General features: G+C 39.0%; 6 protein-coding genes across 6 annotated transcripts; 4 read left to right on the top strand and 2 right to left on the bottom strand.

Moving 5' to 3' along the window:
• Window positions 1–569: 569 nt before the first annotated feature.
• Window positions 570–1329, top strand: K444DRAFT_606565 (uncharacterized protein). Its single transcript, XM_024879017.1, has one exon. It carries the CDS (start codon window positions 714–716, stop codon window positions 1161–1163), a length of 450 nt encoding a protein of 149 aa, XP_024744564.1. The 5' UTR covers window positions 570–713; the 3' UTR covers window positions 1164–1329.
• Window positions 1330–2080: 751 nt separating this feature from the next.
• K444DRAFT_19351 (uncharacterized protein) lies at window positions 2081–2489 on the top strand. The gene has a single exon (XM_024870943.1). It carries the CDS (start codon window positions 2153–2155, stop codon window positions 2417–2419), a length of 267 nt encoding a protein of 88 aa, XP_024744563.1. The 5' UTR covers window positions 2081–2152; the 3' UTR covers window positions 2420–2489.
• Window positions 2490–3700: 1211 nt separating this feature from the next.
• Window positions 3701–6514, top strand: K444DRAFT_658642 (uncharacterized protein; the record flags this gene model as incomplete). The annotated part of the gene is made up of 3 exons (XM_024886284.1): window positions 3701–3820; window positions 3974–4249; window positions 4301–6514. 3 exons carry the CDS (start codon window positions 3701–3703, stop codon window positions 6512–6514), a joined length of 2610 nt encoding a protein of 869 aa, XP_024744562.1.
• A 4333-nt stretch (window positions 6515–10847) lies between these two features.
• Window positions 10848–11523, top strand: K444DRAFT_623801 (uncharacterized protein; the record flags this gene model as incomplete). The annotated part of the gene is made up of 3 exons (XM_024882322.1): window positions 10848–10987; window positions 11069–11224; window positions 11265–11523. 3 exons carry the CDS (start codon window positions 10848–10850, stop codon window positions 11521–11523), a joined length of 555 nt encoding a protein of 184 aa, XP_024744561.1.
• Window positions 11524–11573: 50 nt separating this feature from the next.
• K444DRAFT_19333 (uncharacterized protein) lies at window positions 11574–14539 on the bottom strand. The gene is made up of 4 exons (XM_024870939.1): window positions 13872–14539; window positions 13425–13823; window positions 13251–13373; window positions 11574–13197 (listed from the first exon to the last, which is right to left on the bottom strand). The coding sequence occupies exons 1-4, from the start codon at window positions 14316–14318 to the stop codon at window positions 11815–11817; spliced, it is 2352 nt and encodes a 783-aa protein (XP_024744560.1). The 5' UTR covers window positions 14319–14539; the 3' UTR covers window positions 11574–11814.
• A 70-nt stretch (window positions 14540–14609) lies between these two features.
• On the bottom strand, window positions 14610–15613 carry K444DRAFT_639509 (class I glutamine amidotransferase-like protein; the record flags this gene model as incomplete). Its single annotated transcript, XM_024884388.1, has 5 exons — window positions 14610–14718; window positions 14770–14828; window positions 14877–15293; window positions 15369–15490; window positions 15559–15613. The coding sequence occupies 5 exons, from the start codon at window positions 15611–15613 to the stop codon at window positions 14610–14612; spliced, it is 762 nt and encodes a 253-aa protein (XP_024744559.1).
• Between the last annotated feature and the right edge of the window lie 12226 nt (window positions 15614–27839).

The following is a 27839-nucleotide window of genomic DNA, read 5'->3' as shown; positions in this document are numbered from 1 at the left end:
TGCAACCACAGTTGATCATGGCAACAGGAGTCTATGCAGGAAAGATTGTTGAAACCGAACGTCCGCTTGTTGACCCACTTCCCGAACCGCTTACAAGTCTTCCATCTGACACAGCTGGTGCAAGTATACCTGCGATAGATACATCAACGTTTGGCCTGCCAGGCGCATATCTGAAGCCTGAAAGTCCGCATCACAGTGGCGATAATCATCTTCTGAGCGAATTTGATGATCCCCATGCGGTCCCGTGGCCGTCAGCGGAATTGGACGCGGTTGAGTTCGAGAGCGATGCGGAGGCAGGGACAGCTCAGCTCAGTGATATTCTCTCCAGTCCCGCTCCTGTGTCCTCTGCTTCTCCGCATAGTTCGGTCTCATCTAGCCCTGCCACAACTTTGCGTCAGCCGTTAACGGCTACCGAAACGCTCCTCTCTCGCTTTCCTGAGCTCACTGACATTGACTTGGAGAAAGCCGTCGACATACCCAACAAGACGTCGTACATCTGCTGCAAATGCCACAATGACCATCGGCCTCCTTCAGCTGGGCATAAGGCGCATTCAATTTATAGGAGAGAACGACGACCCAAAGGGTCCCGCATTTCCAAGCCTACACGCCGAAGTACTAGGCCTCGGTCCCGTGTTCATGGCTTAAACTCAGGACAGAAGCTTCCTTTCCAGCAGGATTCGAAGAACGATACCGATAGCATAGCCGAAAGGACCATGCCCTTACTTCACGAGATTCCGGGCGTGAGGCTGCCTGTACCTTCCATCATCACCTACGTACCCAGAAGTCGCAAAAGCAACCTCCACCCATCCGATCCCCAACCCCCTCTTGTCGGCATTGGCCCGCCCAACTCCCGCAAGGGTGACATCATTGTGCAATTCATGGACTGCGACGTCGCCGCCGTCATTCGATCCACCGAGCCCCCCGCTGCAGAATCCACATGTGATGGCACCAGTGGCAGCACGTGTGCGAACGGTTCCAAGTACTACGAGGTGGTAGGCCGCGCCCTCCTGCTGACGGGGAGCAAGAACGCGAATGCTGCCCCGTCTGTCGAATCAAAGGTTCAACCCAGATTCCCGTCTCCGCGGCATACAGCGCGAGACAATGTGCCAGACCAGCTCTCGTGCTATCTCGATGTGGAGACGCTGTGGGCCCTTACGAGGTAATTTGAACACGTCGTGGGAGAGGTGGAGAAAACATGGGGAAGGCAAAAAGTGTTTTGGAATCGGTGATTCTACTGCTGTATTTGGGAGAGAGATCAAATTCTTTTTACTTGTGATACCCCTTACCGCCTGTTGCGCTGTATAATGTACTAGAGAGTGTAAATGCAACGCCTTGATTGGATATACCCTCAGCTCACAATATGATATTACAGATCAGGGGCGAAAATGCCGATTTTCGCCGTGCCGCTCCTATTTCTGGATTACTTTCTCACCCCCAAGGGATTTCTGCAAGAGCAGTCTGAGATATATGATAACTCTAAACTTTAAGTTCCTCTGTTGTCCCCAATGTGTGGGCTCTGGAAGCACGAGAGCGGCTCGAGCTCGCTTGCTTAAGCGATCCTGAAGAAAGGGGAAAGCCGAATTCGATCCTTAGACCTTAAAATGAATTCTTCTCCGACTCTTAAAGAGAAACCCGCAATGCGGACATACTCAACAAAGTCCGCCGGCCAGAAGGGAACCATCTAGGGGTTCCCTCGATCGAATAACAGCAGAAGCGCAGAGTGGATTTCCTCATTGACTTGGGCGGCTGGTGACGAACACTCTGTAAGTGGGCTGAAGGTTACGAATTCTTCTTGAGGCTGGAAATCTGGTGATATTAGGACCGCCCATTGTAACACTTACTATCGCTTAAATTTTTGATCAAAAGAGAGAGAACTCGGATAAGTCAGATCTGCTAGCATATGCATCGCACGAGTTCTCGTCTCCAGGGGCCAAAATAATTTAGCGAGTGGCATTCAGGGGGCTGACACGGACGCAACCGCTGCTGTGGGGTCGGCTGGGCTACCGTATTTGTGTGCGTCCCTTCCCTCGGGGGTTGTTGTTCGCTGTTGCCGAATTTAGCATAATCAGAATCAGCCATTCTCTCGCCTACAGTACAGTGGCTTTTTTGTCCATCCATACATTTCACCCCCAGCTCCTCACAAATTTAGACCATGGCAATGGAAATTCACCTCGGATGGCGGGGGAACTTCGTATCGCTATCCGTTATATCACTGTCAATGTCCCCGGCTTGCCAGGTAAAAGGGCACAACAAGTTGCTGACGACTTTGCCGTATCGTAGCTTTCCAGACACTTTAGTTACAACCAGGATTTCACCCATTGCCCCTCAGACTTTAATAGCGACGACCCAAAATCGGTTTGGATTTATTGCGATTCCAATATTCACTAGCGCCAGCCTGAAGTCAACGACATTCCAGTAGAATTCTGAAAGGTTACCTATGACAACGAACAATCGGCGTAAGTTGCAAGGCCCCCTTCGTTAGCTAGTTTCTAATACACCGGACAGAAACTCCAAGGAGTATCAGATGAATGCGAAGCACGTTGTCAGAAGTTATCCGTGGGGAGGGAGGGATGGTGAGTGGAAATATCGGTCACAACGAAGGGAGGCTGTCCTGCCAGGTTGATTTTTGGAAGCTAGAAGATTAAGGACACGACGGTTGGGCTTCTTAATAGGATGAACAATTGCTCTCTTACTGTGGACATGGGGAATGAAGCTCTCTTCTAAAAAATACTTTTGAAATTCCTCTGATCCGCTGCAACAGGCGATCTGGGCTGCCACTCGAGCACCCAGCACTTGAATGAACCCTGCCCCGTAACCCCTTCGATACAAGTACACTGTAATCCCTCACTAGAAGTTGTAGATCGCGTTGGTACGAAGTGAAAATAATGTGGAAGGATACCGGCCTTAGCCAATAGAGAAGTTAGATAACGCGCGCATCAAAATTTCATTACTTTGTTCACATGCAGGTTGCATCTTATTTGAATAAATTTTACGATGAGTCACCTGCGCCTGATCCATGGCCGATCCTGTTGAAATTAGGGGCCTGAGGCCCCTAATAGGCTTAGTAAGCCCTGGAACAGAGCCTTAGGGGCTGTGTACTAATGGGGCTTAAGCCATAGGCTTATTACTGAGTAGATTATGCCCTGTGAGGCTAAATCGGTTCAGCTGAGGTTGAATGGTTCAGTATAAGGCTCTCTGGTTTAGGGGTTTAGTGCATGTGACTTAGGGGGTTCAGGGCTATATATACGGGCTACTTATCACTGTAGAACAGCAGTCAATTCAGTACGTTTTACTTGGTTTATATTGCAAGCACGTGACCCTAACTATATTGCTTTAGCTAGTTCAACAGATCCAAAGCCGTTCGCGCAATAGATCATTTCACAAATTGAATTGTTTTAAATAGCAGAATTTAGTAACTAGTACTAACCTTCATGATGCACGGATATGATTATAGAATATTTAGGATTTGAATCAATTTTACTGAAATTTGAAGAACTTGAATTTGTACGCTTAAAGAATTAAGGCAAATTTAGTCACCGCGGTTCTAAATTTGTTTGGCGGAGTGTTCCAGTCCATGCTTGAATATTTCTTTTCGTTCTCCTTCCGAAAATTCGCGCTGCATTCAACACCGACCACCCCGCCTCGAGCTTCTATCACGACTATCCACTTTTGCAATGTTTTGAAGAAAAACGATCTCGTCATGGCTCCATGCCGATTCTTCGCAGAGGGGAAGTGCTTCTACGGAACGTCATGCAGAAACTCCCACATCTATGCACCGCCCGATTATACTATTCTGCCAAACTCCGAATCTCGTCAGAACGTGAGTCAAAACAGTCCACAAGTATCCACGATGAATAGTTCGGTCCCATCGAAGACACCATGTTGGTTCTTTACCCAGGGAAAGTGTAGATATGGGACCACCTGCAAGAATTCCCACGATATTCGGCCACATAGTGGACTTCCTTTCCATCAGATCTTGACCACCACTACATACTCTCCAACTAATGATGTAGAAACGGAAGTGAGAGTACTATCCACCAAAACCATCAGCCAAACGAACACTCTGCAAGGCGATACTCCTTCATGGCATGCTCAAGCCACTGGAGAGGAAAGAACCCGCAGCCGGTTTCCTTGCATCTTCTTTGCCAGAGGTTGCTGCCAAAATGGAAAGGAATGCAATTTCCTTCATGAGAAGTTAGGCGCCGTGGATGGCATTCCAGGAGGAAAGGAGGACAATCAACAGCAAGAGGTGAGTACCTAGACGAACCAGATGCTTTGACACTTGTACTAATATTTCTAGGTGATAACTAAATCCATCCCGAATCTACCAACAGCCAATGCCTGTTCTCGCGAAATAAACGGCGCCATAGTCGACTACGGAGCCGGAGCGGAAGTATCAAATATCAAACTTGCGTCGGATTTCTCGAGCATCGAAATCACGGGTCTCGCAGCCGACGTGAAGCCAAGTACCGTCAGCAAAATATTGTTAGACTTGGGTCAGGAGATCGATGAATCCGCTGTCACGTTCAAACCTTCTGGAACATATGGGTCGATTGCCGAAGTCCGGGTTGAGGATCAGTCTTTTGCGAGAGTTGTTGTCCGACGGTGGGAGCAACTAGCTGGGCCAAGGAGGATTTCCATCAAAGAAACGACTAGTACTACAGAAAGTGACACGACGGAGAAGCGGGTACAGCTCAGCACTGTCACTTGCACCTGGTATCAACCTTCTCGGCTTGCCTGGCTTACCTATAGCGAAGAAACAAATGCCACGCGCGCCATTGGTATATTGGGAGAAATCAAAATTCTCGACCGCATCCCAAGTGTCAATTACCAAGAGTTTACGTATGCTGATGGGGAAAAGACATCTTGCACACTTTGCCTTGGCAACTTAGCTGGACAAACAACTCTGAGGGATATCCGGTGGAAGTTATTTGGGAACGTTAGCCCTGATAAGATCACCCTGGGTGACCCAACTTACAAGTACTCGGATGCAGAAGCGGCACAAAGGGTTCGAGGCTTGTTGGAGACCAAAGGAGAGCTGGACTCGTTTCAGTATCACTTGGTGTCGGGAAGCGGCAAGGTCAAAGCAACCGCCGCATTCTTGGACAGAGACTCCGCTGCCCAAGCTGTCAGAGACCTGCACAACACAAGCGTCAAAGCTTTGGCTAGTACGAAAATCTTCGCCAACCACATTGTCTCTGTCAAGTACAATATCCCAACTCTTATCACCAGAGCACTGAAAGTGGAGTTGGACCAGCTTGCAAAAGATTTCTGGCGAAGTGGTCATGTTCAATTAAAGATCTACCAAGAAGATCCTTCGAAATCTTTCACAACAGCGCGTCTTTACTGGGAGAACTTGAAGAACGTTCCAGGGGCCAAGGTCCGACTAGAGAAGCTATTAGCAGGAGTTCTGGTCATGAAGGGCGAAGAGCCACTGTGGGACATCTATTTCCTCAAATCTGCTGCACTTGTTGACCTTGCGGCACTCGGAACCACACATCAAATGTACATCCTCAGAGATACCTGCAAATCTCAGTTAATCATGTACGGCGGGTCTGTTGATGCCCGGAAGGAAGTTCAACAAGCGTTGGTTGAGAAGGTTGAAGCACTGCACGAGCAGGAGCACACCATTGTTCTGACACCACTCCTGCTCAAGCAAGTAATGCAAGGTGGAATGGAAAGGCTGAAGTCAACGTTCGGAGAATCTGTGAGACTTAAAGTGGGTTTTCATTCAAGTACTATCACAATCACTGGTTCTAAGGACGACTTGCGCCAAGCTCGAGCGCTTCTCACTGACATTCCGTTGGGCGAAGGACCCGAGATGTCGTCCCAAACTACTGACAGCTGTGTTATCTGCTGGACAGAAGCAGTAGAGCCAGTCCACACAACATGTGGGCATATCTACTGCAGGGAATGCTTCGCCAACCAAGCCTCTTCAGCAACTGATGCCGAAATCCCTCTGCGGTGCATTGGCTCAGAAGGTGCATGCAAACAGGTTTTCAGTATTGCTGATCTGGAGTCAATGTTGTCCTCACCGTCCTTCGAATCTCTCCTTCGGACTTGTTTTGACTCCCATATCCGCACTCGACCCGAAGAGTTCCAATATTGCCCAACACCGGATTGTGCCCAGATCTACCGTCCAACCACAACCGGCGAGACATTCTACTGCGCGACATGCCTGACCCCAATATGCACAACATGCAATGTCATCAGTCATGAGGGAATGAATTGTGAGGAATGGACGGAAATGGATTCAGAGGATAACAGAGCCTTTCGACAGTATAAGGAAGAACACGGCGTGAGAGACTGTCCAAACTGCAAAATGGGAATTGAGAAGACCGAGGGGTGTAATCATATGGAGTGCACACGGTGTAGCGCTCACATTTGTTGGTTCTGTATGGAGACCTTTAAGTTGTCAGGGGAGTGCTATGGGCATATGACGGAAATTCACGGGGATATCTGGGGCGAGGGTGAGGGTGAGGGCGAGGGCGAGGGCGAGGGCGATTTTTTCTAGGTCGCCGTCGTTTCCGTTTTCATGACTCAATTGTCGTACCTTAGAGTAGCAGAACCAATGATACTAGAGTAGTTTATGGACGAGAATGCAATGGCAGACATTTTCTCGGTTCTGGTGTCCAGGCTCGGCAAAAATTCCTTAAATTCCGGTATCGATAGGAATCGATGCCAGAATCGTAAGGTATCGATAGTATCGATAGTTCTATCGATACTTAGTCAGTATTTGCCCTATTTCTAAGGCCCTACCTAATTATTTTGACCCCACCATCTGATTTACTAAATAATTATATGATTCACAGCTTAATATAACTAATTCTAATACCCTAGCTAATTATTTTAATTCCATTATCTGAACTATAGTAAATAACTATATGATTCACAGCTTTATAGCCCTATTTCTAAGGCTCTAGCCAATTATTTTCCCCGTATCGTCTGAACTATACCAAATAACTATATAATTCATAGCTTGATTCACAGCTTAATCTGAATTATTCAGGCTCCTATTTAAGTCATTTTTAGCCCTAGATATCTATATAATAGGCTCTTAGCTCTTAGCCCTCCCTCCAACTTCCTTACATATACACATACTCTCTCTCTCTCCTCACACACTCCATATACACACCTCACATACAATACTTCATATATACTACTTCATATATATATATATACAATAGCAGCCCAAGCTCAACAAGATCTCGTTATCTGGACTTGTATAGACCCCTCCAATAATACTGAGGCTCAGTACTTCCTTTATATAGAAGGGAATGAGCTCTAGCCCTTAGTTATTAATAGTAGCCCTTAGCAAAAACATACCTTTAATATTAATAATCCAGAACCCTCAGATATTACAATTAAGGGTCCCTATACTTCTGGTACCTTTAATACCCCACTTCTTCCTGAGGTTATTAATGTAATCTTAATCCAGTAAGTATAAGTTACTTCTCCTAAGTTCATATAATCTATACTAAGTAATATAGTAGTAAAGTTAATACCCAGACTTCTTATACTACTTGTAGTAAAAATTAAGGTATATTTATAAAGTATTTAAGAATTCCTGATAGAGAATAGTATAGAATATATAGTAATTATATTCGTTATAATTATACGACCCAATATATTATATAAGATATTAATAATAATAGAGGAGAGAGAGGTTCTAGAGAAAAGCCTAAATCTCCTAAAATTATATAAAGTAGACGGGTTTTAAAGCCTAGAGCTTATTCTGGCTAGTAAGTTTATAGATTCTAGATAGGGCTACTTACTCTCTTTATATTATATAATTGCCTGGCTTTTATATAATATTTAATAGACTATATTAAGCTCTTAATATTTATCCTCTTTTAATTTTACTTATAATTACAATTACTTTTATATAGTACCTAAAAACTAAGAGAAAAGATTCTAATCTGGCCCTAAAATATTATATAAAAAGTATAGAATCTCCCTTCTTTCTCAGATTACTCCCTTAGTCTCAAGAAAAGTATTTAGAATTTTACTTCTTTTCTAGTACTTTAAGTACTCTTATATCTTAATTATCTCTGCTTCTATTTATACCCTATCCCAGCTTACTATATAATATCCTCCTGAAAATACTCTCTCTGGCTTATTACTTATTAGTGAAATAAAGAGGATATTAATAGCTATAAGAGAGAGCCTTGGCCAGTATTACCTCTATATATCCTAATATTACTATATAAGGGCCCTCTATTTACTAGAATTATATAATTCTAGTAAATTATAGTCCTCAAACTCGTCTTAACTTATAGAACAAGCTTCTGCTCTAAAAGATAAGGTAATATAATTATATATATCTAGTTCTAGTATCTTATAAAACGAGCCTTTATACCGAAAAGCTAGTAGTATAGGTATAATAATAGGCCTTTCCCGATATTTCTCCCAGAGCTTTTTAATTTTAGCTAAAACTGGCTTTAACTATTTCTTTAGCTAATATATCTTAATATATCTCGTATAATTATAAGAATTTAAGATTAATATAGTAGTATAAACTAGAAATATATTAGTTCTTATATAATAATTATCCAGAACCTTATATACTGCCTCGATTTAATAAAGGAAGTCTCTCTCCTCTGGATCCTTACTCTTCTAATATTTAGCCTATTAGAATTAGTATAGTTATATAAGATTATATAAAAGAAAAGAATAACTTATATTCTCTTATTAGAGGTATTTAATTAAGATATCTATTATAAAAAGGGTAGAATTAAGGGAAGTTGAGCCCTTAGCTATAAAAGTAGCTCGTATAAAGGGTATAAGGAAGTCCTTAATTATATAAAGCTTTTTCTAATCTTTAAAAGTTAAGATATCCTTCTTAAGCTTCTTTTTATAGTTTTAATAATATCTTTCTACTACCGGCCTTAAGTTAAGTAGTATATAAAGCATCTTATACTAGCTATTTTATCTCATATAATTATCTATTAGAATTAGCCTTTTCGCAAGTATACAAAACTTCTCTATTCTTCTAGCTAACCTATAAATATAAACTATAATATTATATACTTGGCTAAAGGGTTCTATTAGCCTAAACTAGGCCTTTATTACCTCTATTATATTAAAGACTTTAGTATACCGCTCCTGCTTATTATATAAATCAAGATTCTTTAAGCTAACCTAATTTGTAAATAAGAAGGCTTATATAACTAGATTAATAATATAGCCCAGATAGCGAATATACTAGTAATCTGCCTTCTAATTTAAGCTTAGCTTATCTTTTAGCTTCTTTTAAACTAATTAATAAAGAATATTATTTATCGAGGCATTATTATATATAATAGCTCCAAGCTTATAAGTAATACCATAATCTTAAAGAACTAGCTAAAGAATTAATATTTGAGCTTCTAAGCTATAGCTAGAGACCTACTTTAAAGTGAGAAGAGCCTTTTATTACTTTCTATTATATATAGTAAAATAGCTATAGATTACAAGTAAAAGTAATTGATTTAGAGAGGTCCAGATATCTAGAGAGATATAAATAAGTAAGAGTATAGCCTAAACTACTTATTATACGGTATTCTGGTGCCTTTTCCAAGCGTCTTTAACTAAGCTAGCAATTCCTGAATACGAAGTTATAATCTTGTTTTTAATAGCTCGATTAAGTACTTAGCAAAGTATATAGAACTCTAGCTATTTAATAAGAGTATAGAACAGATTCCGTATAATAATAAGAGTAATTAGAGCTTTAAGAATAACCGAGATATTAAGATAAGCTTCCAGGATCTCAGTATTAAGCTTCTCTTACTCGCTCGTTCCGGTAGCTTAGTAGTAATATTGCCTTAATTATAAATTAATTATTACTTAGTTCTTACTAATAGCTATCTTAACAGGGATCTTATAAATATCTTATATATACTTCTTTATATTCTCTAAAAGAGAAGTATAATATAGCTTTCTTATTTTCTTATTATAATAGATATAATAGAAGTGGGCTTGGTTCTCCTTCTCAGTAGGATTATATATATACTTCCAGACCGGGGCCCTCAATTTTCGGCTGGAAGGGGCTTCTAGTTCTAGATCTATAAAAGCAGAAGCTAGAGAGGAAGAGTCTAGCTTATGCGAAGAAGATATTTTGAGTATATAATCCAAATAGAATAAGAATAAAAGATGTAAGAATAGAGAGAGTGAAAAATTAGAGGATGCGGGGTAGAAAGCGGTAAGGAATCGATAGGAATCGATACATATCGATACTTACTAATACCTTATTAATACCAGTAACTATCGATTCCTTATCAATACCTCAGGTATTTTTGCCGAGCCTGCTGGTGTCCCCTTTTGCCCGTGTTTCTGGTGACTTCTCCATGCGATCACGCAATGTTTCTCTTCTGACTGACATTGTTTGCTGGTGAAGCGGAGAGTTTATGCATTAAGAAGCCATGATGAGCACTTTCCACAAGCCTCAAAGCAGAAGAACTTGCATAAGAAGCTAGTTCTCGGTGATTGCAACTGCTGCCCTCAAGTAGTGGGGCTGCAGTAGAGGGTGGTAGGTGGTTGGGAAGAATTCAATGATATATATGTACAGTTCCTGGATTCACTAGACTTTGAAGGTAGATTCACATTCGTGTTGAGCTTCAGCACCCGGAATTGTTATGAATATCTGGGCACCGCTTGTCAACTAACCGTGATTCTTTTCCCCATCACGAACTTTACAACACAACCGCAATAACCTGATGATTGCTCAAGCCTGGATTTCCGTTCTACGCTGCTGTATTACGCCACTTGAGAGGCATCGAACATATTTCCCCCCTTGCCTTGATTAAGTGATTCTCCATACAATGGTTTTCAGATAGCCACAGTGCTCTCAAACAGAACAAAAGGTATTGATGGGCAACGATGCCATATACAAGGGATATTGGCATTACGACTACGAGAAGAACGGCATCGCGAACGCGTATGGAGAAACAAAGGAAACTGCCAAGAAGGCAGCTGCCGAGTTCGAGAAGCCCCCCAAGGATACAACAAAGTGATTGCTCCTCGAGAGCCTTCAACTTGGCAAGTAATATGCTCACCAGCCAATGGTATTTCCTACTTTAACATCGGCTAGAAATTTGATAGAAGATCTACCACCTCCTTTTTTAAACTGCCTATTTGTCCCGCAGCAATGTAGAGTCATTCGGGACTCGGGATCTTCGTTGAGACGGGAGAAGGTGGTTGAGGATCGCCATCGGAATCGAAAGAGATTGGAATTAGAGGGAGCAGCGTGAGAAGAAGCATGAGCTGAGAGGACTGGACCAGTACAGTTGGAAGGGCGATAAACGAGGTGGGCGTGGTCATCTGGGCGCCGCTCAGCCGAATTCTTTCTCTTCATCGACAATGCTCTTCCTGCTGCCGAAACGGGTACTGGCAAGAGAGTCAAGAAAAGATTCGGTAGAGGTGGAAATTGAAGGACTGCTAGTCCGTCAATCCACCAGAATGTCTAATGCTATGTTTGGGGAGGGGTTGGTAGGAGTTAATGGGGATATGAATCCACCGAGACACTTGGCCTTGCTTGAACCGTAGGACTACTCGTAATTTCGCATAAACACAACCTCCGCAGTTCTCACCTTCTCCTCTTGGCCAATTTGCGCCCTTAGTAGTCATAGAGAAGACAAATGGCAGTATAGTCCACAAATGACTTTGCTTTGCGTGAGACGCCGAGGGATTTGACCTGGAAAATGATATAACGTAACTGGAAAGTACGCTCTCAACACCTGGACCGGGTGTGCAAGACAAGTGTTCTTCGGCCTCACTTTAGAGAAGAAGGCTGTAAACACAGTGAGAGGGTAATTCGTAAGTACCGTTCGTTTCATATCACTCCATTTCGGATAAACCAAATCTTCTCTTTCGTGAAACTCCGAGGCTCGAATATTGACATACCCCTATTCTTCCATTTTCCCCGCATCTACAGGACTTGTTGGTGGATATGGAATCGGCGAGGCCACTTTCGTATCCTCCTGCGGATTCCGACTTACGATCGCCCCCTGCTCGGGAGAAATATGCATCGGAGTAGCAGGGTCTCGCGTCGTAAGCAACCTCTGAACCTCTGTGTGCAAAAGCCACCACCTCATTCTTCCAGTACGCCGGAGCACCGGCCCTCAGGCTCTCCAGTATACTCGTTATCTTCTGCAGGTCCATGAATCGGTCTGCCCACCCTTCACGTACGTCTTTGCTGACTGCAAAGAGGATCGTCCGCGCTGCGCATTCAGCAAACACCGATCTCCAATCTTCCCCAAGCAAATGGGTGCATAGATGTTTACATTGATCAAGGTGATTATCCCTCAAAGCTTGGCGCGCATTCTGCAGGATTGTGATTTCGAGCCAGTCATTTCCAGATCTCGTGTTTTCGTCGTTGGGGTTCCAGAGTGCCATACGGCACTGCTCCATTCTGAGCTCTTCTGCTCCAAGACTAAGACTGTTCTGGGCATCGGCTCGAATCAGTTGGCGGATGAATGAACGGGTCCCTTTATTCCATGCCAGAAGGCTTTTTCTGCGATCCAAGAATATTGCATCATTTGTTGCCTCTTGGCTCATAATTCCAGCAATCATGCGTTCGTGGCTCGTGATTGCTTGTTGTGTGGAATTGAAAATGGCCAGATAGACTTGGCGGACATGATCAGGAGTACTAACGGCTTGGGAAGCGGATGCAGTTAGATGAGTGATGTTTTGAATACTGGCTTGTTGTTCAACGGCATCGGTCCAGAATGTTTCTTGGAGTTCAGAGCTAGTTACCAACCTTTGGCCAAACTTCAGTGCGTCTCGCTCCTCGGGGGTCAAATTAATGGCTGCTCGAAGGCCCTTAACGCTGTATTTGAATTGTCCATTCACAATCTTGAGGGGATCTCCCTCTGTGAACCTCACGGGGTCACTGATTTTGTATTTCCCTTGGGCGATATGGGTTACTGTGTAGTTGACGCGGGACCCCTCCTTCAGAGCACGATAATGAAAGACGTTATTCCCGAATTGTCGAACAAGCACCGACCAAAAGCCTTCCTGCTGGATATCCCCATAGAACGATATTGGTATAGGAAAGTATTCGTTGTGCGTGTGTGGATCTGGCGCGGTGAGGATTGGATTATCGAGGTCACGGGCAAAGACATCGTAGTATGTGGGCCAGTATCTTCTAAGAAAATGTCCCAGTGGCGGGTTGGGAGCAGCAGAGTCGTATAGGAATTCTTGGGGTATCCCAGAATTGATCTGATACCGTAAGTCAACAAAATCAACTATATAAAGGGGGTCTGGAATCTTACGATTGATTCGAAGCTAAACCCAACCTCAGCTAAAGCATCATCTTCGAAGTATGGTTCTCCAAAATCCAGTTTGTTCTCCGTGGCTAGGAATGCCGCAACGGCATGCATAGTCTCATGCACAATCTGCTCTCTTTTAATTGTGGTCTGAGGGGGAACAAGCAGTATGGCACTTACTGTATCAGCAACTGCCCATTGTATTGTCATCCGCTCTGCAGTGTTCAGATCATCCCGCATGAGAAGTTCGAGCTGGAATAGGTTGATAAAAACACATATGCGCCAGCTTTTCTTGGATTCGGGATCATGTTGCATGTAATCAGCGTTTGTGACAGTTATCCCAAGCGCGTCCTCTGGGTCCTTTTCCGGCCCTTCGGGGCTTTCGGATACAATCATGAATCCATATTTTAACCGAAATTTTGTGCGTAGTATCTTGAATACGTAATCTCTCTGCTGTCCCAGTCCTGCCTGAACGAATCCGCGCACATGGAAAGATTGAAGGTCCTCTTCTTTTTTATCCGCCGGATGTAGTCTGTGATCCGGAATAGGTCTTCGTTCTCCGTTTAGCAAGGCGTCAAACTAGTTTTATCAGTTAGTGTTGGGTTTTAATAGACGAAGGAGTCATACCCAAGGCATCACATGAACCGACATAAGCATCCTAGACGCCAGTTTTACGATCGGCTCCACAACACTCCACACTTCATCGTTATCCGCAGACCACATGCCCTTGCCGTTCTGCAGCGGGTATAAGTGATCCCTCGTAAAATCAGGCTGTGCCGGTGCTGTTTCCCAGTTCTCGAGCTGCAACAGTGGCATGATATCATTTTGCAAGTTCCCTGGCATTAACTCCCTCGTTGGCAGGCAATCCAATTGGCCTAACTCTCTGCTCGTAAAGGCAAATAAATTCTCGCGCTGAAAATTCTCGATCGCCATAACATTTGGATCCGGAGTTGAACCAAGCGTTGGAAAGACGTAATCTATGGGTGTAAAACCGCTCTTGTTGCTGCCAAACCTGCCGTTGGCCAGGGCGCCATATTTCACGGCCCAGGATTTAAGCCCAGGAACCATTGCCATGCCTCTCTGTCAGAAGACGTCTTTCTTGCGCATAGAAGTTCTCGGTGAGCAGGTATTTCTCTGGGTGGAGACCTATCGCCTGTTCAGTCGAAGTGTCAATAGCTTTGTTCTCGGAATTCCTTCATCATTCACGATCTTTGTTTGTATGTTTGCTTTGGTGCGAATGCAAACAGGCTGGGTTTCTTTGTCTATGGTGCGACCATTTAAGCTTCGCCAACCCCGCTGTGGGAAGTAATGTCAAAGAAATGGGATCTGATATTGGTGGGAATTGGAAAAATCGCAAATGCTAAATTATGATAATATGCTTTGAACTAAAGCAATCGTCTTTTCTGCCAGTAGCTGAGCATCATTAGGGAATCTGCCGCTGAGGTAGTTGAATTTCTCTTCCTGTACGACGAACCTAGAAATCGTCAATCTTGAACCATATTGTCATTTGAACAGCACTACTCACGGGCTTGGTGATAGACTATTTTTGTATTGCTTCGCGGGATTGTCTAGTCGTTTCCTAACCTGTGCACGGCATCAGCATTATCTAGACGATGGTCAGGCAAGTCTTACCGACACCTCAACATCATCACTTCCTACCCCATAGGTCTTGTAATAATCCCCTAAAAATGCTCTTGTTCCCCAAAATGCAACTTGTTCAAAGCGTGCAGGTAGAGCAGTCGTGTCACATTCATGTATTATGCTCTTCCCGTCAGCGTCTAGTGTCTCCGAGAGAACCATCACTCCATGGCAGATAGCCGCAACCGCCTTCTTGCTGGGCTTCCTGGTTGCAGGGAAGTATTGTGCGAGCTGTTTGTGGATTATAGGAGAGTCGATGACTTGCCGAACCCCCTTTTCGTGTCCGCCGGGAAGGAATACTAAGTTATAAGAGTCGAGGGAGAAATCCGGGGAGGACCAGGATACCGGTTGGAGGAATTCGGTGGTTTTGGACATCTCATCGTAGGCATTGACGGCAGGCTTGGTTGCCCCCTGGAAGATAGTCAATTGTTAGCAGGTGCAAATGGAGTGATAGACATGACAGGCTCGGGGTGATGTGCTGCTCACAAGTAGCTTTTGTGTGATACCTCGGAGCATCTTCTTATCACACTCTGGTGCCTTTCCATTCTCTGTCGCGAATTGAACCTCGAATCCTGCTAGCTTAAACGCTGCGTATGGGACAGCAGTTTCTACCGCACCCATAAGTGTATGTTAAGATTAATTATAAGAATCCAAGAGGGATCTGAAGTGAAATTACCTGTTGGATCATGTCCATAATCGGCCATCACGAAGAGTACCTTTGCCGGCCCCATTTTTGTTCGCTGCTAGACTTGTGAACGTCTTTTAGAAGTGTCGAGGGTTAATTAGAGAAGTAGCAATAGATTGTCTATCAGCTTTTGAGGAGGATGAGAAGTGTTGATGACGAAGGACACCACGTTGATACGGAGTTCGGGGTTACTTTATTTCGAAGACGCGACTGGGCCTCGGCACGAGAAATGCAGCTTTAGGCCACAAGGTCACCGTAATCCACTCACTTTTTCTCACAACATCCTTGATCTTTGTTTGGAAAGAAAATCAGTGTGCCCCTGCCAACCCCTGCAACACCCCTGTTTTGCTCGCATAGCATTCCTAAAACATGGGTATACGCCCAAAGGGGAAATGACAGGAGGCCAACTCTGATTAGAATACATAAGCACCCTCTCTGGGTAAACCCTAGAACGGGTGCTTATGCAATTGAGAATTAGATTCCCTTCGAGTACCCTTCCCCCGCATTTCGCAGGCTAATTTTTATAATTTTATCGTAAAGTAAGGCTTTCTTTTTCGGCTATTCTTTAGCCCCCCGGTACATATATAAAAGGTGGGCAAGACGTACGTCCCTCTGTCCCTTATTTATAATCGTTTAGGAAATATATTCTCAAGGATATATATACGCTTTCCGTACTTAAGGTATAGGTATATATACGCTCCTATAAGGCGCCGAAGGCACCGAACGCCGTACCCCTGGCCTCCTAAGCTCCTAGTATTATTAGAGAATATACTTTAAATATAGATGTACTTTATATATAGATGTGTCCCGTACGCAGTTGTGCCCCTAGCCTATTAAGGTCCTAATATTAGTAGAGAAATAAGCTTTAGAACTCCCAGAACTAGCGCTCTGTCTAGTTCCTGTTGTCCACAGACTTGATAAACGTACAGCTTTGGGGCTGTTTCATTGAACATCGATGCTAGAGATCTGAGAAGAAGGCAAAGCCCGAGCTGATCGCCACCTGAGTCGGGGTAGCATGAGATCTAGTCAAGTAATCAGCCCCGTTTCTCGCTCTGTTATTCCAAATTCAAAGCAACTCTCTTACTAGGAGACTGGGCATTGACTCGTCCCGTATGTATTCTTTCAGGAATCCATTGTGACATCAGTCAGAGAACAAATCACTGGTCTAGAGGCCAGTCACGTATCTCGCCCAGTGGTGCAAAAAGCAGTAAGAATACAGCAATCTTGTCAGTCGAAATATGGTTACTGTTGCTACTTGTAAGTTCTGACTATTGTCCTTGACTTGATTCGTAAATTTGAGTCCTTGGAGCTTTGAGCTGCTACAGCAGCCTGCCCATTTTCAGATCACGCTCCTCAGAACCTGCCTCGCCACAAATCCAAACTATCATATCACCATAAGTCTCAAAGAGTTGGCCGGTCTATCCATCATGGTAGTTGAACTCTAATCATTCAATCTTTATTTCACATTCGGTTGGTAAGTTGCCGCTCTTGCTCAGGCGCTAATCACCCTCGGCTCACCCTCAGCTCAGTACTCACCCTCGCTCAGCCAGCTCACCTGAGTACCCTAAGTACTCAAGAATATTGCTGGATAAAATCTGTAGTTCTAGATAACGAACCATCCTTGATATTAACCAATTGAGCTTTTGCAATTGTACACGGTTTCTGTTTTACTGCTTGTGTCCTTATTCTTGTTATTTTGCTGTCAAGTCACGTTTTGCGCTCTGGTGTACTTTATGTGGGTTTTTGTCTTGTCGCAGTTTCCCTCCCACATAGTAAAGACGAGTAAGGTACTGGCGGGAAATAGCAAAAGTTTCAAAGTGAAACTACCAATATTGCTCTAGAAGGAACTTTGTAAGGGGGCAGAAACGGATTCCCGAGCAAAGTTGGGTAAGGAAACTGTGGCCGGGGCACAAAATGCCAAAATAGGTTCCACATTATGGTGCTCAGGCTATGCTCAGGCTCTGATCAGGTACGTTCACCCTCGGCTCGGGTATGCTCACCGTCAGCTCTGGTTAAAGCAGCAGCTGCTCATGTCCGGGGACTAAAACGGAACTAGCGAAAGAGAAAATTAATCCTGAGTCTAGGGGTATCCAAGTCGCCTTTGTCTGTGATAGATAAGGGTATACCTTATTCTGAGCAAAGTTTAGGCGGAAAATCCAAGATGGACTGGCGACTGGGCTGTTATTTGCAGTCTTTGCGGATATTAATGGCCAAATACCAGTCGTACCTTGCGGAAAACACACTTCGTCCATTGACTCATCTGAACGCTCAGCTTCTTCGCCTCTGACTCTGTCGATCTTATAGCAGAAACTCAAAGTGTCTTGGTTAGATGGCTCTCGTCCCTGAAGTTCACCTGTTACAAGGTCCAAGAGAGGAATATCGCCGCACGTCTCTGCCGTCAAGGCCCCTATAAGTCGATCCAATCCAGGAGATCCGATAACATCCACTATCTTCTAATCAAAGGTACTACCGGATCCTGCCGGAACAGCCGGAATTTGATCTGTCGCTTCGGGGGGGTATTGCGGCTTGCTCTGCTCTACTAGAGGATGCAAGGCAAACGTTGGCTCGATAAGGGTTTTCATTTGGCAGTTTGAAATAACTTTAAAAGACCATTAACGGGGAACGCCAAGGCATAATCTCAACGTACTGCTTACCAGGTATACTAGGTAGTTCCCCCTTTTCCTCCATAACCTCGACCGGCATTCCTTCTAGCTTTATCCATCTTTCCAGTTTCGCCTCGTCCAAGGTCCGGCTACGAATTGCCTTTATCTCAAAGCTTGCTGTTTTCATCTCCTGACTAAAACTTTGAATAATAGCTCGCCTCTCACTACGCTTCACATTCTTCTCGAAACCCTATCCAGATATTCGGTATATGAGTTGTTTCTTCCTGCCAAATCCGTCGGCCATTACTAACTCAATAAATATAGCTTATTACTTACGTTAGTCTGACGCTATAATGCTCTTGGATATAAGCAGTAAACTACTTCAAAGTCCGACTCTGGTCCAGGTACAAATATTTAATAGTAGGCTTTAACTCTTCCCAACCTTGCTTAGATAGCATTTGACTACTAGTAGTTAATAGGTCTATTCTGGGACGAAATTCGGGACTTGAATCTGAACTGGAAGGCATAGCTTTAATAAGGATTAGGGAGTTAGTGTTACGGTTATTACGATATACGGTACTAGTAGGGGTTAGACTAGAGCTAGAGAGGCATCTGGCATCTGAGCGAGGCATCTATAGTCACCTGATCGTTGCACGTAACCCCGAGCTTAAGCTAGCACGTGGGCCCGTACGTAGCTCGCGATTATTTAGATCCGAGGCTCCTTCGGGATCCTCTTCTCTCTTTAGCTTTGAATCATCGAAATAGAGACAGTCTAACTATGCCTTCCAGGCCCTAGATCTTATACTCGTAACATAATTCAAAGCTCACCCATTTCTCAATCCTGCGGAGGATTTAAATAATACCTACCCGATCGGTTTTCGACGAGTACAGACGCGACGCACCGTAGCTACTCCCGAACCGGTCAACCAACATTAGAATAAAAGAAAGCCCTAGAACGACTAGGCAAGAAAGCCCTGGACCGGCCAGGCAAGCGGATAGGCCAGCAACCTCACTACTAAACGAAGATCTATAAGAAAGCAAGTCCCGGAATAACTGGGCAAGTCAGAAGGAGCTATAGTACGAGACGCTACTAGTACGCTACCAGAAGGTAGACCAGAGCCTCTTATTAAGTCTCCTAAGGGATCCGAGCATCCCGTTAATATTTATAGTAGAAGAGATACTCTCTTCTAAAAAGCAGAGGAAGAAGAGGAACCTGCCTTATTAAAAGCAGAGTTCCAAGAGTTACTTCGGAACCCAGAGGCTTTATATAAAAAGATTATCGAGCTAATTCTAAAGATATATAATATTCTTGCCTATAGCATGAATTATTATAATTAGCTAAAAGAAACCAAACAAGCCCTATAAAAGAATAAAGCCATTATTAAGAAGCTTATTATATAGCCTGCCGGAATAACCGGTTCCTTTACTTTAAAAAGTAAATACTTAGTTAAACTCCCTAACCCTTCTATTTTCGAAGATATAACCAAGAATAGTATTACCTTTAATAATTAGTTAGTTCAGATCAAAAATAAGCTCTATAGTAACTCTAATATCTATTAGATAAAGAATCTCAAGATTATTTATATATCCGGCTATATAGATAGCTATATCCTTATACTAATCTCTCTTTACCTAAACCAGAATAGTTAATATATATATAAGACTATTAGGGAACTATATATCTATCTAGAGAAGCTATATAGCGACCCGAATAAGAAGTATAATACTCTATAAATATTTAAGAAGCTATTTATAAAAAAGAATTAGATCTTTTAGAAGTTCTATATTCTATTCCTGAGATATATAGCAGACGGAAATATTAATCCGTAAGACCTTAAAGACAACCTAAATAACAAGCTTATCTAAAAGCTTTAAAAGGCTATAGCTATATACTATAATAACCCGGCTATTCGTATTATAGAGTTTATATAATACTATATTATAAATAACTAGCAGATCCGAACTTACTATAAAAAGAAAGAATAGATATCTAAGAAAGCTAATAAAGATATAGATAAGCCAAGCCCAGAAGGCGCCTCTTATATAAAGCCCGCTTCTAAGACTCTAGTAATAGATAAGCCTATTATCCCGAAGCCCGAATCCTCAGATCTCAAGTATTATAATTATAATAGATTTAGTTATATATCTAGAAACTATTTAGAGCCCAAAATAAAATATATAAAACAAGTTTTAATAGTTAAGCTAATAGTATTTATTATAAGTAAACTATTTAAAGATATAAAATAAGGAAATAAAAACCCCTAAAGGAAGTTTCCTTTTTAGGGCTATATTATATAGATATAGTAGAAGTTAATTTAAGCTAGCTACTAGAAAATAAAGTATTTATACTTCTTTATATAATTAGTAATAATAGATTAGGTATTAAAACTTTTTCTTTTATTAATACTAAAGCAAACGAATATACTTTTATTAATTTCAAGTTTATAAGAATAATTAAATAATTTCTAAATATTAAGCCTATTTAATTAGTATTACCCTATAATATAAGGGGATTTAATAGTAAGTAAGCCGTACCTATTACTTACTATATTAAGCTTATACTTTTAATTAATAGACAGAAGATTCTAGTATCTATACTAGTTATAGGGCTAGGCAAATATAATATAATTTTGAAATAATAGTAGTTTATAAATACTAGTATTCTAATTAATTATAAGAATAAAAGATTAATCTGGCCAGATAATTAGCCTAGAAAGAAAGGTTAGGATAAGGTTCTAACTACTATATATAAGAACTTGAAATCTGGGAAAAGCGACTAATACTAAAAAGATATAAATAGAAGAGATAAAGCTATAGCTATAGATAAATCCTAGAGATCTTAGCTTATAAAGAGGAAACTCTCTTATTCTCTTCCTAAGCCGGGCTCAGAAAGCTATATATAGTAAAAGAATTAAGCTTAATACTATAGAGAAATATAAATAGCTTTAGGGAATATAGAAGTTTCTTCTAAGCTAGAAATAAGAATATTAAAACCATACTATCTAAAGAAAAGCTATAAGATCTAATTAAGGCCCTTAATTAATATTATAGATATCTCGCCGGCCGCTTTCTAGATAAATCTATAGAAGAAGAAGAATCTTTTTTTTATAATATTATTTTTCGAGATTAATAAAAAGCTAGAATTGCAGTAAGAGGACGAGTTTATTCCGGGCAAGTAATAGCTAAAAGAGGCAGAGCTATAGTAGCTAGTAAAAGTCTTACTAGAGAAGTTCAAGAATTTCACAGATGTTTTCTTAAAGGAAATATTAAATGTCTTATTTCTATATTAATTATATAACTATAAGATTCAGATTAATAATTCCAAAGGCCTAAAGAGCCTAGAGTATTTCCTGCTCTATTAATAGTCGACCTATAAGCTATAGGAGATTAAGCGCTTCCTTAAAGAGAACCTCTAACGGGACTTTATTAAGCCAAGCTAGTTCCCTTTTATATTCCCGATTCTCTTTATAAAAAAGGCTAATAAAGCTCTCTAATTCTATATTAACTATTATAAGCTAAATAACTTAATATAGAAAGACTATTATCCTCTTTCCCTTATTTATAAGACTCTTATATAGCTAGCTTAAGCTAAGGTCTATATAAAGCTAGATATTTAGTAAGTATTCTATTAGATCTAAATAGATCCAGAATTAGAAGAACTTATAATATTTTATATAAGATATAGAGCCTATAAGTATAAGGTTCTTTAGAAAGGCCTAACTAATAGCTCTACTATATATTAGAGATATATAAATAATATCCTCTTTAATTACCTTAATATCTTTTATATAGCTTATTTAAATAATATTCTAATTTACTTAGATAATTTTCTAGAATATAAAAACTATATATAAAAGATTCTTTAGTAATTATAGAATACCGGTCTTTAAGCAAATATTAAGAAATTAGAGTTTAAAATTACTTATATAAAGTATCTAGGCTTTATTATCTCTACTAGAGGCATTAAAATAGACTCAGATAAAATAGTAATTATTAAGAACTAGTAATTACTAAAGATAGTTAAAGAAATATAAGACTTTCTAGGTTTTTATAACTTTTAGTAATACTTTATTACGAAATATAGCTATATAGTAAAGCCTCTAATAGCTCTAATATATAAGGGAGTTCCGTTTAAATAGATAGATTAGTATTAAGAAGATTTTACTAAGCTAAAGTAAGCTATACTTTTAATACTAATTCTATATTACTATAACCCGAATCTCTTTACTATAGTTAAGACAGATATATTAAATAGAGTTATAGCCGGTATTCTCTTATAATAAGACTTCCAGATAAGACTCTAGTATCTAGTAGTATTCTTTTCCAAGACTATATAGTTAGTAGAGCTAAACTATAATATTTATAATAAAGAGATACTTACTATTATTCTTTCTTTAACTAAATAGCAAGCGGAGCTAGAAGGCCTATAAGAGGTACTCTTTATAATTTATTTAGACTACTAAACCCTCAAGTATCTTATAACTATAAAGAAGCTCTTAGTAAGATAAGCTTACTAGGTAAAGTACTTTTCCCGCTACTATTTTAAGCTTATATATTAGGCAGGCAAGTTAAATAAATAAGCGGATGCCCTAAATAGGAAATATAAAAATATAATTACCTAGAATAAGATAATAGTAGTCTACTAAACTCAAATTCTCCTTCTATAATAAAAGATTAATAATAATATTATACGGGATCTCTAGTTAGCCCTAATTAAGGCCTTTATAAGCCCGGCTCAGAAAGAAACCTAGTATAATAGTATCTAGCTAGTAGATAAGCTATTAAGTAAGAACCGAAAGTTACTGAAACTAAAAAAGCTATAGAATAAGGCAAGAAACAAGAAGAAAGGCACTTGAATACTATAAAACGGCCTCCTCTTATAATATAATAAACTATTTATATTTAATAGTATAATAATACCCGAAATACTCTTATATATTATTCTTATTTAGAAGATATATATATAGCCTCTAATAAAATATCTAGAATAAGCCAAGCTTTAATAGCTTCTATAACGGCAGGAATAGAGTAATGGAACGAGGCTCAAAGATTAATGATTTCTAATGTCTTAAGAATTTAAAGCTAAGGAGGATAGGAGTGAGGTGTGGCAGTGGATAAGTAGGTATGGCCAAGACCACTGAAACGCCGAGCTTTGGAAGCGAGCTTGGTTTGAACCATAGCTTGGAACCTTAGCTGAAACCAACCCCTTTGGCTGAAACTACGTCCGTATTAATCATGTAATACCAGCCGTTACAGCTTCTTTAGGCCCGCTATTACTAGCTAGGCCAAGATATAGATATTAATTAATATAGAGATAATTACTATATCTATTAATAATCTCATATTTCTAGAGATAAGAAGCCAGAGCTCTTATATCTATTACTAGTTCCTAACTGCTTCTAATAGTATATATTAGTAGATTTCAAGAAGTATCCAGAAAATAGAAATAAATATAATATAGTAGTAATTTTTATTAATTATCTAGGCAAGCGCCCTATTATAATTCCTATTCGAGATATAGTAATAGCTAAAAAATTAGTACCCCTATTTCTTATCTATATAGTTTATTAAATTAGTATCCCGGAGACTATAGTATCTAATTAAGGCCCCTAGTTTGTATTGGATTTCTGGAGCAAGTTCTATAAGTATATTAGTATAAAGCTCAAGTTATTAACTACTAACTATTCCTAAACTAATAGCTAGATAGAGATTATTAACTAGTACTTTAACTAATAGCTATATTCTTATATAAATTACTACTAAAATAATTAGAATAAATAGGTAATAATAATTAACTACTAGTAGGCAGCTCTAGTCTATAAAACTATAGGCCAATTCCCGTTTCTTATAGAGAAAGGCTATAAACCGCAGATATTATTTAACTAGAAAACCCAAATATAATTAGATATCCTAAAAAAAAGAGCTAAATAGATAGAAGATAAAGGCCCTGGTAATATAGCTTTATAAATTATAATAAAAGATATAGGAGAATATAATATAAATATAAGAATATTATACTACTTAAGCTAATAAGTACTACTAACTAGTAGACTTTAAAGTAGGAAATAAGGTATGAATTACTACTAAATACTAGAAAAACAATTATTTGAGCTATAAGTTAGCTTACTAAATAAAAGAACTATATAAAATCCTGAAATAAGTAAGATATTTCTTTAGGCTCAAGCTTCCGGAATTAATAAGAATATATCCGGTATTCTATATAGAGAAGTTATATAAAGACCTAGATAACCTCTTTCTCGAATAAGTAAATCCGGAGCTTCTGCTATTAGAACTATAAGATAGGGAAACGGAATATAAAGTTTAAGAGATATAAGTAGTAAAACTACTTTATAGGAAGCTAAAATACCAAGTCTAATAAAAAGAATAGAACCCAGATCCGGAATAGTATTCTATTTCCTTATTAAGTAATAGTATTCTAGCTTTTTAGAGCTTCTATAATAAGAACTCCGAATAGCTAGAACCGCTCCAGAATCTCTTCTATTAGTTAGACTATACTAAGAATAATATATTACCGGAATTATATAATACGGACGGAAATCCTTTAAAGTTATATATAAAAGACTCTAGCCTTTAATATATAACCTGTAACTTGGAAATTTAATAGGGACTTTTAAAGCTTAGGGACAAGCTTACTTTAAGGGAAAGGGAGTAATATTATAGTTATTATAATATATAGTACTAGTAGAGATTAGACTAGAGCTAGAAAAACATCTGATATCTAAGTAAGGTATCTATAGTTACCTAATTATTATATATAACCCCGAGCTTAAGCTAGTATATAGGCTTATATATAGCTTATAATTATTTAGATCCGAGGCTTCTTCGGGATCCTCTTTTCTCTTTAGCTTTAAATTATTAAAATAGAGATAGTCTAACTATACTTTCTAGGCCCTAGATTTTATATTTATAATAATTAGATAGTAAGGCTAAAAAGAGTATAGGCGAAAATTCAATACCTTTACTATAGAGAATAACTATATTAATAGTTCGGTTTCTCTTACTCTCTTTTAAGTTTATAAAATAACTTGATCTGGATATTTATTTATTATTTTACTTAGAAGTAATTATTAGAATATATATATATTCTCGGAAAAATATAAGTTAGGCGGGGATATTACTTACTAAAGCAATTAGGTACTAATAAAAGTATATTATATATACTATAATATATAGTATTCCGGAATAATAGGCTCGGATATATTCTTTTTAAAAATATAGTATTTTATTAAGAATAAGGAAAAGAGAAAAAAAATTAGCTATAAAAGTACTATATATATTATAGCCAGGTTTTTAGAAGTAATAAGGCGAATTAAGGCAATATTTAAATAGAAATTCGTATTATACTTTTAAAGATTACTAATTCGAATTTAAATATATTTAATAAATCTTTACTATTAGTTACTAACTATTTCTCGGAATTTTATAGCCCATTACTAATTAAGGAAAGAAGAGCCAAGTATAATTGCTTTTATAAGGCTTGCTTTATATTTTTTTAATACCGGAAAATTACTTAAAAGACCTAGTAACTCTAAATTATCTTCTATTTTTGCCTCTTTTATTCCTTATATAAAGCAAAAACTACCTATAATAGTAGGAAATCGGGATTTATAGATAGATTTGAAATATTTCAGCCTTAATAGCTTTAAAAAAAAGCGACTTACTATTAGTAATATTGCGAAATTAGCTATTAAACGAAATAGTAAAATAGTTATTAATACCGGAAGTTCTATATTTAATTATAATAGTAATATTTCTTTTAAAAAAACAGTATTATAAAATATTAGATATTAGAATACAATATACTATTTTGGCTTCTTTAGTATTATAATATAAGTTAAGAGATCTATTATATCTCAACTATTTCTATTATCCCTATTAATATTTCTCTCTACCGAGAACTAGTTATATTGCTAAATTATATTACCTTAACTAAGTCCCCAGCTAATAATTTATCTACCGTTTTCTGCTTTTATATTATATAAATAGAATTTTGCTTATATACTAAGTCCCTTTAAGGGCCGACTCTAATGCAAAGAAATATAGAAGCTCTAGAATAGAGCAGAAAGCATAATAAGAGCCTGCTATTCCCGCCCGTAACAAGCGGGCCTGGCTTATCTAGCTAGAGAGATTTTAATATAGTATAAAGTATTAGAAAATAGGGTTAGGAAAATATAAATATTAAGAATTAAGAGCAAGCGATTCTTCTAACCTCGCTACTAGCCTATCTATAAGCAAGTTTCTTAATTATAGTACCGAGTATCTATAGAAGTTCTAAATTAATATTTACTTAAATAATACTTTTAGAGAAGTCTCGGAATTAAAATATTTAATATTAGGCAAAGAATAGTTCTAAAAATCTACTTACTATTTTCAGGATTCTATTATCCGTTAAATTAATACTATCTTTATTCTAGCTATTTTCACTTATCCAAGTAATAGTATTAATAATATCTTTAACTCTACCTTTAATAAGCTCCTCAAGTACCTCCTTAATATCTTCTTTATTACCGATTTGAAAGAACTATATACTAATTTAATATAGTAGTATATCTATTCACGCCCGTTTATTAATACAAGCGATTTGGGAATCGGGCGCTATTAGGGCTAAGCGAGGGGCCCAATTTACTAATAAAAAGGCCTAATTTTAAAATAATATATAACTTTCTAATAAAATACAAACGCCAAATTTTAATTAAATAAAAAGCATTAATACTTATAAGAAACTTAAATAAGTATTACCTAGATTAAATTCTATTAAAGATAAAAAGATTTATATAATTATATATTTTAAAAAACTATTTTATAAATAAAATTATATATAGTACTAATAAAAGGCTTTAGCTAAAATTACTTAAATAGTATTATTAACTAAATTATTTTTAGTAGATCCTACTAATAGAATTTTATTAATTTATTAATTTGAAAATATTATAATATTTTCAAAATTCGCTTGTATCCGACCTCGGATTTATAAACCGGAGCTCGCTTAAGTAGACAATTGAGCAATCGGGCCCCTCGCTTAGCCCCGATAGCACCCGATTCCCAAACCGCTCGTATTAACGAACGGGCGTAAATATATCGAGCTTATTAAGCTTTTTTATAGCTGAGAATAATATTACTTTAATATTATCCAAAGGAATATTATCCGTTAATATAATAAGATTAAGGGGCCTTATCTTCTTACTAATAGCTATCTTAGTTTCTAACTTTATTAAATACGGCTTCAAAATATTATAGATTTTGGTATTAGTAAAAGTTCTGCCTTATAGTCGGATTCTCGCAAAGATTTCGGTAATAATAACGGCTTTCTTAATACTTTTATATTTGCTAGTAGCAATATCCTTATTTGGGGAGCTACTATTAGTAAACTTATAGTTTATAAAGTAGAGATCTAAATTATTATTATTATAGGCGGAAATAATAGATGCAATAATAGCTAATGCCTGCGAGATTTTATACTAGCCACGGCCGGCTATTGTGGTACGGCAGGCCGTACTCGTCAAAAATCATGTTGTTTTGGCAGTTTTGAGGTTTAGGTCACATGGCAAAGGCCGCGGCCTTTTATACGTAACTTGCGGAAATCACATAAGAAAGCTGGTTTTTCTATAGACTTAGAGAACAATCCTTCATGAGTATTCAATTAATTGA

Source organism: Hyaloscypha bicolor, assembly GCF_002865645.1.
Source record: "Hyaloscypha bicolor E unplaced genomic scaffold K444scaffold_10, whole genome shotgun sequence".
Lineage (NCBI taxonomy): Eukaryota > Fungi > Ascomycota > Leotiomycetes > Helotiales > Hyaloscyphaceae > Hyaloscypha > Hyaloscypha bicolor.
Note: the sequence above shows the minus strand (reverse complement) of the source record. Positions and strands in the feature narration are given on the sequence as shown.